The 10,045-nt window shown below is 37.4% G+C and overlaps 3 protein-coding genes across 3 annotated transcripts in view; 2 read left to right on the top strand and 1 right to left on the bottom strand.

Annotated features, from left to right (window-relative positions):
• LOC108729518 (uncharacterized) overlaps positions 1-4,075 on the top strand; it is a 6,907-nt gene extending 2,832 nt beyond the window's left edge. Inside the window, exon 4 of the mRNA XM_018458677.1 lies at positions 3,942-4,075. Within this exon, the coding sequence (XP_018314179.1) occupies positions 3,942-4,075 (134 nt within the window). The remainder of the gene's footprint in view (positions 1-3,941) is intronic.
• A 219-nt stretch (positions 4,076-4,294) lies between these two features.
• Positions 4,295-5,434, bottom strand: Naxe (NAD(P)HX epimerase). Its single transcript, XM_018458686.1, has one exon. It carries the CDS (start codon positions 5,303-5,305, stop codon positions 4,451-4,453), a length of 855 nt encoding a protein of 284 aa, XP_018314188.1. The 5' UTR covers positions 5,306-5,434; the 3' UTR covers positions 4,295-4,450.
• A 493-nt stretch (positions 5,435-5,927) lies between these two features.
• Positions 5,928-9,442, top strand: ida (anaphase promoting complex subunit 5 ida). Its single transcript, XM_018458685.1, is given in 12 exon segments — positions 5,928-6,165; positions 6,261-6,310; positions 6,388-6,413; positions 6,415-6,756; positions 6,832-6,988; positions 7,081-7,262; positions 7,428-7,544; positions 7,816-7,945; positions 8,022-8,324; positions 8,476-8,597; positions 8,701-8,971; positions 9,048-9,442. Coding segments are annotated over 12 exon segments (2,244 nt in total). The 5' UTR covers positions 5,928-5,993; the 3' UTR covers positions 9,420-9,442.
• The last annotated feature ends 603 nt before the right edge of the window (positions 9,443-10,045 follow it).

Here is a 10,045-nt window from a genome sequence, read left to right as displayed (position 1 = left end):
CGGTCGACGGCTCGGCCGCTGAGACTCGAGTGGTAGTGGGGGTCGCTCGCCGGAATCAGCCCGAAATGTGCATCTAGTGCCGAGCACTGTTCTAGATGATTTATGGGGGAGTATGTCACAAGTATAATAATCATTTTCTGTAAAATGACTACAAATTCTCGTTTGCTTATTAAGATTGATAATATATTCAATACTACGTAACCATTTTTCTCGTTGTTCCACATCTGTCGGGAATCTAAGAATACATTATAGTAATTTCACAAACTGAAATATATTTATATATAATAAAGTATAGTTGTATAACTATACTTCTACATTCATGACTTTACGTGTGCAATTGTCCTTCGAAACAATATCGTTCATTCTTGCATACGCAGCAATTAGCAACCATATTCTATGCAAAATATAAAATTACAGTTTTAGTCACAGCTGTGTATATACATATCTGTGTATATAATAATCAAAGATAATTAACATTAAAAAAATCTTTTATTTAACAAAAAATACATACTTTTTTAAGTCTAAAATATAATGGAGCCACGTGCGTTATACTTTCTCAACTACTTATATGAAATTTTCTTCTGGTATCTCCTTATTTGATTTTCCGACTCAAATAGAGTCACAGTACCATTCAATTCAATGAATAATCTCCTTGGGGAACAGAGGCCTATATGAAACTTTCAGTTCCTCGTTCTTTTTTTCGATCCCCTCTCTCTCAGAGTATACGGCTATACGCATGCGCGAAACGAGAGAGAAAGGTAGGACTTTTATGAGTGCGTCCTTTAGTAGATAGGATTACCCCCACTCTGACTATGCGACCTCTAGTACTACTATCTCTATGGTTTTCACCGAGGGTTCAAAGTTCGAACCGAGTCAGAATGCAAGAACCATATAGACATATAAGATAGACCCGCATGAGCTATATATACGTGAGTTTGGTAGAGGCAAAATATCGGGGCAACCTATCCTTTTCTGTGCGCGCATCTTGACAATAAACGTACTTAGGTAATACCATAGAGATATATTATCATATACATGATAAAGAAGAATATTAAAGGTACCATTTTTTTCTTCTGTATTTACAATATTACTTTTTTAACATCATTATTTTCATTACAATTAATTAAATCATACATGAGGATTGTTTATTTATAAATCTAGCATTGCATTTTAACATTTTCAGTCCTATCAAATATGTAACGCGTATTTGTCACGACAGTGTCCAAAACATGAATTTGGACACTGTCGTGCTTATTTACTCGATGGTAAACAAACTATTTCGCATCATTTCCATATTCTTTCTTCATGATTTTAGAAAGGAACATGTTTTCCGCTGTCTTCGCCAAAAAATCCGAATGTTTTTAATACATTTTCATGTCAAAATCAATTACTTTGCATTACAACTCATCCGCCGGCGTTTGAAATCCATCGGCTCCGCGGGGGCCACGGCCGGCCAACCAGCGCGAAGTCATACTGCGCGTGCGCGAGATTAGACAAAGACACACAGGGAAACTATGCATCGTTCTCTTTCTATTCGTCTATCGCAACCACTCACGCGTCAGCCTACTGCTGACGTGCTCTATTCTTATATCTCTATGGGTAATACTCAAGAATTCTACCTCCCTCATCGATTTTGACGAAATTAGGCTCATTCAATGCGTTTTTGCACGAAATGAACGAATGTGGCAAAAAAAAGTGACGCTCTGTCTCGTAGACCGAGATAATGGTGGCGTTCAGCAGAGAAAACTAATCAGCGCTTAGTGATTCTTTAATATGATTGGTTCTTGCCTTTAGTTTTTCATTGGATCTAAGGACAGAATCCATAGACGTTGCTCAAGATTTAAGATGGTTTTAAGCTAGTGTATGAACCAATCAGAGAGCCGTATTAGCATCTTAAGACATTGCTTGAGACCGGACTATGGATTCCGCCCTAAGTGTAGGAATCAATTATATTAAAGAATTACTAAGTGCTAATGGATGGGACCCGTTTGATCACGTTGCGATTGTCCACCAGCCACTCACAGTGCTTGTACAACAGAAAAACTCTAGACACCGGCTGCTATGAGTGGCTGGTGGTCAATTGCAACGTGGTCAAACGAGGTCCCATCCAGCGTTGATTAGTTTTCTCTGCTGAACGTAGCCAGCCCTGGATCTACAATAGGTGTTTTAAGCCTTAAGCCGTAAGAAATCGACCAATTACAGTCGAATCCGAGGAGAATAATCGACTGTGATTCGCCCATTTCTTATAGCTTAAGACTTAAAACTCTATTGTAGAACCGGGATTAATCGTTGAAGTTAACGACTATTCAGATTAGGAAATCTGTCATACACACATCGATGGCATAGAAATATGAGAACTTATAAGTGAAGCTAGAACAGTGTAACATCAAAGTATGTACGTCATACATGATTGCTATTTTATTATTTTACCGAATTAGTATCAGCAATATTTTTAATACCAAGATGTGTAGTGTAAACGCAAAATGATGATCTGTAAAAACTCGTCGTCCGTATTTATAACGTCCATTATAAATAAATTTAAGATTGTTTTACCAAAAAGATATATATGTTGGTCTTTAAGAACTGTAATTAAACGAACATAAATTCGAAGATATACAATTTATTTATCGATTTATTATTGACGTTTCTGAGTGCAGTGGATTTGAACCCGATCCAGTTCGATAAACTTATGTTTGACCCGAAAGTATCATGATTTCGTCCAATCCGAACCAGAAATCTCGGGCTGTATTCCAAATTTACTGCCAGCACAGAAAATGCTACGGTTTACGTTACATGCACTATAGATTTTCAGTACTGGCAGTCAATTTTGGAACACAGCCAAAGTAAAGCATGTGACATCATCGATTTGGGGGTCGATTCCGTATCTTCAAATAAGATGAAAATGACAAAAGTGAGGAAATTTACTAGGTGTTGACCAATGAAATTATCAGTGTTCTAAAAAATTTGCTCATTTTTGTAATTTTCACCTAGTTTCAAGATACAGAATTGATCCCCTGACCTGGGTTAGAGTAGAGTCCTAGATTTATCAGAGAGGCGCAACCGGCTTAAGTCAGTATGACAAAGGTACTAGGGAGAGTACTAAACATGGTTGACATGCTATGAAACTGCCTTTAAACTGTCAAACAAGATAAGACAAAGTAATATAATATAAAATTATATTTAAATGAATCGTATCAATTCTTTAGAGGGAATATTTATGTATTAATAAGTCAGTTGATTAATTGTCATTATAATCGCTTTTGCGTATCACCATAACCTTTTAATTTGCACTGCTGTTAATGGAGTAAAACTTTACTCGATGGTAAAGATTCTCGATAAAATTATTCTTAAAATTAAAAAAAATATTATTGTATTACTCAGGTAAATAATTCTGTATGATACGTAGAATTTCATATGATTTAATCTATGGAGTATTCCAACTGTTTGGAATGAAGTAATTTTAAAGTCATTTATGATTGCTTGTTTGTAAATTTCTGTTTCAAAAAACAGAAATGTTTCTAAAAACAGAAATGTTTGAAGATAAGATGTATAATTGCAGGTACGATTGCAGTATTATGTTCTTACATTCAAGAAACATTGAAAAAAAAAGATAATTGTGAAGCATATATATCTACTGTTAACGAACAAATAATCAGGGCTTTCTGTATAATACGAGTAATAACAATTTAGTCAGCATGGATACTGTTCAAGAGCAAGAATGAGATAGAGTGAGATAGAATGTATAGGATAAAATGAAATAGAAATATGTCACTAGTACTATAAATGGTTGCCAAGTCATGTGATTGCAACTGCGAATCAGAATGCATAACATCGGTTGTGCCTTTCTGATAAATCTAGGACTCTAGATTAGAGTCTCTCTAATTAAACTCTAGGTTAGAGTTGGGTTAGGCTAGGTTAAAACCCACTCTATTTGAAAACAGTGATGCGAATTCCGGGCCGCTTGCAGCACGCGATCAGCGCCACCGGTCGGCGGCCTGGTGCAACCGATGGCAACACAAGCACGAGCCCGTGTCCGTGTGACTTGGTAGTTGGAAGCGTGCCGACTATACTCTGAATGAGTGCGAAAAGGTCAGAGTATAGTCGGCACACTTCTAACTACCAAGTCACACGGACACGGGCTCGTGCTTGTGTTGCCATCGGTTGCACCAGGCCGCCGACCGGTGGCGCCGATCGCGTGCTGCAAGCGGCCCGGAATTCGCATCACTGCTTGAAAATGCTGTGTAATTAAAATGATTGCATTCATAAACAATTGGAAAACAAGGAGACTGGAGAAATATAAATTGCATATCATATATAATTAAAATCATGTTTTTCAGCTAAATGTTTCTCTCGAGTAACTGATACAATAGTTGGAAAAGGTTTGTCAAGTAATAAATTCAAATACACTTTTCTGATGATGAACGCATAGAATAGGATTTGTAAGAATTTGTCAATGCAGCCGAACGACAAGGTCTGTGCCGGCGTATTTCGGTAGATTGAGATTATACTGCGATTCCAACTTCTTAGGCACAAATCGTCCACCCAGGTAGTGGAATTTTCCATCGAACTTTGACGCGCACATTTTTGGTGCCGTTAGAGATATCAGCATTTGTGGCCTTATGCCACCATCCTCGGGTGGGCCTCTCTCGACGTCCCAGCCCGAAGGTATATCCACGCTGCAAATAGGCACGCTTGTGTTTTTCAACATGTCGATGATACGGACGAATGGTTCTCTCACTGGCGGTCTGAAATTGAATCCCAGAAGAGCATCGACTACAATCGCATATTTGTGCAAAATTGTCGAGTCTGCAGTTGCTTCCTCTATGCGCTGATTCTCCAGTATAAGAACACCGTTCTCGACACATTGATGCAACAGCCTTTGGTATAGCTCATTATTCGTCCTCTTTGGATAATAGATCTCCGGTGAGTATCCAAAGAGCTTTAGGTGCCTCGCGCAAACCATGCCGTCGCCACCGTTGTTGCCAGGTCCACAGCATATCAATACTCGACTGGACCCGCTGGAGGAGGAGTCTTCCGCATCCGACGACGACAATGGATAAGACTTTGCGATCGCAACCGCGCAGCTTTGCCCGGCTAGCTCCATTAACTGATCTACGCTAAATTTATACTTCTCGAACAGGTCTTTGTCAATGTTAATAGCTTCCGACTGATTTAAATATTTGACCATTTTGTTGTATTTTCTTCTTGCAAACGGGACAAATGATGATATGTCGATCACAGACCTGCACACTTTGATCCGTTTGACGCTCTGCGATGTCAGAGTGGACGATACCAATTGTAACATATGTTGATAACGAAATCGTTTGAGTTTATCTTTGTATCAACGTGTTACTTGCTAGCTTAGTTATCCGTCTTTTGCTTATTACTGCTTTTCAGTGCTTATTGCTGCCCTGCGGTCTACAACGCTGCAACAGCTTGCAACAGTCTGCAAAGAGTGCAAACTGCAAAGTGCAATTGTGCAACAACAACACGTGCATCATCTGGCGGAGCTCTTTTGAAATCTCGCTCGATAGTCACGAGTCGACTAGTGACCAGTGACCACTAGTGATTATTTGACTAGTCGATGGCTGCGTTCAGCAGAACGTTTGTTTTGCAACTGTTGGAAGTTTCCTTCGCGCTAATTGGATCATACTTTTAGATCTAGAAGAATGGTCCTATCTCAGCAGACAATCATAAAACGGTTGCAAAACTGTTGAGTCTGCTAAACGCAGCTAATTAAACGTAAATAATGTAGGTTGATGTAGGTCGTCGACCGTCGCACTCGTCGTTCGAAGGATGTAGCATTTATGTTTTACATACATAGGGTGATATTTCATTTGTGCATTTTTGTCGTACGACAAAGTTTTCAAGCCTGTGATTGGCTAAAAGACAGAGAGATCCGAAGATCTCTCTGTCCTGTACACATTTGTCGTACGATGAAAACGCACAAATGACATAGCATTCTTACGTAGAAATTTATTAACTTTATAAGAATGTCTATGAATGATAATCGGCTCTACGCGGTAAATGACATATGTAACAGAATGTCTAAGGAATTCGTGACCGTCGATGGCAATGTGAGGAAGATACAGAAAGAGACTCTAACTCCTTACAAAGTGGCAACTGTCATTCTAATTAAAGAATACTGTAACGATACCACAAAAGGTACGCTTTTATTATGCAATATTTCACTAGCTATATAAATTTGTTATATCAATTTTGTATTCCTTTACACAAGCTTAATCTTTGATGATTTCTAGTGATTCTGGAAAGACGTAACTTTTGTTTAGCGTCGTTAAAGTTAATTCAGGTAACTATTTTACACATTAAGGAGAGAGGGAGAGGCATATTTTGGATTGGATGTATTTAAGATGATTATTTTTTTAGTCAGCAGATATGGAGTTGGACGTCCTGTTTGTACGAGCCGGAATATGCCTTACATCGGTTTGCAGATCGACTGGAAATAAATCTGGATGCTATACATGAGAAAGGAATTGATCAGCTATTAGATCTATTTGATAATCTTCGTCGATTAATGGAATCCAAGGATCACACGTTATCTTTACCAGCATTAAGCAGAAATTCTGTTCTTGGATTGTACGTTCGTAGGATGCTTATTTTCTTTGAAAAATTGGCCTTCGATCAAGTGGTTGCTCTCTACAACGATATGGAGAAATACGTCGTGAAAAAAATCGATAGCCTGGAGAATTCTGACATTTCAATTTCCAAGCAAGAGGATTTTTTTGGTCCGGATAAGTAAGTTTTAGAATAGAACGTTATATGTAATGTTATATAAGTAGGATATTTTGTTAATGTCGATGCTTTTTACAGTAAAGCAAAAACAATTTGGGGTGGAAGACAAGCGGAATTACTTGTGGCACAACAAGCACATGCTTTACAAACTGACGAGCATAAAGCACTGCCACCAGTGGAGCTGCAAGCTCTCGTACAAGATCTTCTAAAGTCTAATCCTTACAATGCAGATGCAGTGAGTATGCCCAATAGAATATATGTGAATTATTAGATTAAATGTGAAATAAATGTTTTTTTTCCAGCTGAATAGATTTGTCTTTATTCCAGCATTACCTCAGTTATTTAAACTGCATCCGCGTCAACGATTTTTGTGGGGCGGTAGACAGTCTCTACCATTGTTTTGATAGACTGGCACCTCTGGAGAACCGATCCACACCAGAAGATCGATCTCGTACCTTCCGTTACGCAGCACTCAATTTGGCTGTTTTACATGCCCAATTTAACCACAAGTAATCTATTTTGTTTACTTATCTCAAGCCTAACTCTCTTTGTCTCTCAATCTACTTAACAATCGAAATTCAGCCTGTAGTAGTTTATATGTACATACATACTTACACACATACAGCGTTACAAATTTGTTTCAACCAAGTAATTCTCGTGGCTTTCTTGGAAAGGGAAGTAGCAAAGTACGCTTTGAAAGAAGCTATTAAATTAGCTCAGGAAGCTGGAGACAACGTGTGTTTGCAGCTTGCTCATTCTTGGATGTCCTACTTAATCAGTAAAGAGAACAAGTAAGTCAATATAACGAGAGATTCTTCATTTTTTCGTTACTTACACAGATATGTTAAAATCTAATCTTGACATAATCTAAAATATGTATAATCTACAATTAAGTTCTTAAACCGATCGATAGAAAAATCTTGATATATATATAGGAAGATGTGATAAAGATGTCTCTCATATAGGTTTTCTTTTATTTAAGTAATTAAGTACTTTTTGTTATTATGTATACATATTATTATCGTATGCATATTTGCCTTTATTCCTCTCTACCTTTGTTAGAGGATCTCTGATAGAACGCTCGGTTGGCAAAGCAAGTCTACTCGGAATTACACATACGACAGGCTTAAGTCTCATTTCACACGCGCACAGTTATGCCTTAGAAGCCAAGAATCCTCCTCAAGTATTCGAGGTGCATAGTAAAGAGTAATTAATCAATCTGATGTACACAAATTTATATTTAAAATTATAATTTATATTCCATATAGATATTGATGAAATCGGACATGTTAAACTGTCAGCATTCAATGTCCGACTTGATGTCCGTCACTTTTGCGGAGAAATCGGCGTTGTGGGCATATTATGGCAAAATGGAAATGGCCTCCATTTGCGGCCAGCTATTACTTCTTCACAATACAGGTGATAAGAAGCAGCATATGTTCAATGGACCATCCACGTGCCAGGCAATCGTCACTGTCGCCAATATGTTGATCGAATTCGGTGAATACGCTCTCGCTGATGTTGTATTGGCACATGCCAAGGAAAGATTTCCCAACAGTCCTTGTAACAAGGTGTGTTTTTTTTTAAGTACAAATAAAATGTAAAAATTATTCAAATAAAATCTTTTCTTCACAAAAAATTTCTGAATTTGGATGAGTATTTAAAGATTCTTTTTTTTCCCTCTTACGTTTTCTATTCGTAATTCAGTTTATTGCATCGTAGATCTGGATGTTGAGCGAACAGTTACATATATTGACGCAACTGCTGCGACAAGAGAAATGGAGCGAGGCAGAAGCAGTGGCCAGGAATATCTCCAGCCTAGATCAACTGGAATCCAAACTCAAGTACAAAGAATTTATTTTATGAGCGCGCGTGTCAAAGAAATATATGATTATTCTTATTATATTTGTGAAAATGTGCATTCCAATTTAAATCTGAAATTTCCAGGTTGCTAGAAGTTTGCCTGGCAAAAGGCGATTTTCCAAAAGGATTAGAATATATTGGCGCTATTGAGGAGCATCCGCACGTGACTCCGCCATATGTAATACGTGCCGTGCTTCTTTCTAGTCAGATAACATGTGCCTCCTCCTTGCCAGACAACGGGACAGCAATCGCTACTAATTGCATAATGCGTCTTTGTTCAGCCTTGGAATTGGCTGCACAGAATCATTTGTCATACTATAAGGCACTTGTCAAGATGCACCTTGCCAATATACAAGTAAGCTCTCTCTATGAGAGAATTATATATGTATATAATTCAGTCGACTAAAATACATCCCCAATTGTTAATCTAGTTGTTAATGGGTCTGCCTGTGTTGGCTTTGAACTTGGTAGAAGACGCTATCCCCACAGTCTTGGGTCATGGTGGCTGTTACGATCAAGGCAAGGCATTCATGTTATATGGCAAATGTTTGATAGCTTCAGCGCCAGAGAACCCTTTTGAGGTCCGGAAAGAGATGATTCTCAGCGGAATAAAAACCCTGTCAAAAGCACAGGAGCTCTTCATAAAAGTTAATGCCAGCGCCAAAGTCAAGAGCATCATGCATCTGCAAGCAGTTTTTTACAACGAGATTAACCTCCTGCCTGAACGAAATCAGTGCGCTTTCGAGTTTCGCCAGATGGATGAACAATATCTAACGACTCCTACCGATCTATTTTTGTATTAAAATTTGAAAGTATGGTATACATATTTGTATTGTATAATGTTGTATATATGAAAAAGAAAAATTTTTTTTGCATAAATTTAGATTAATTTGCTTGCAAAGTATGTTGTATATTAATCTTTTAATGTAAAAGAGCAGGATTTGACAAATTATCTTGCATACATTTATTAAATTAATTATTAATTTCAGTTACCTCAAATGCAGTGAATTCGATGAGATACATTTAGTCAGTGTACATAAAAATTGTTGTTAATACAGATTAACGTAAATACCTAAAGATATGTGTGTTTAAATATATTATAAATATAATACGCTAGCTTTAATACGCTAGCTTTATTGTGCTATTAGAACGTAACAAATGCATATTTTATACTTAATATTAAATGAAAATCAGTAAGATTAAGCACACATTAGTAAAAACTGAAAAACACCATCGTTGGTCAAGGTGGTCCTTCGTATCTAATAATATTTCTTACCATTTTTACATTTATACAATTTCAAGCTGATTGTGCACCGATTATTATTTGTCAGTCTTGAAACACAATTTTAAACTGAAGAACTAAGAAAGAACATGGGCAATAGGAGTCAAGCGCGGAAGACGTTGCGCAAATAATACGACTATATATATA

Source organism: Mycetomoellerius zeteki, unplaced genomic scaffold (genome assembly GCF_001594055.1).
Source record: "Mycetomoellerius zeteki isolate Tzet28-1 unplaced genomic scaffold, Tzet1.0 scaffold748, whole genome shotgun sequence".
NCBI lineage: Eukaryota > Metazoa > Arthropoda > Insecta > Hymenoptera > Formicidae > Mycetomoellerius > Mycetomoellerius zeteki.
This window is presented reverse-complemented; position numbering and strand designations above follow the sequence as displayed.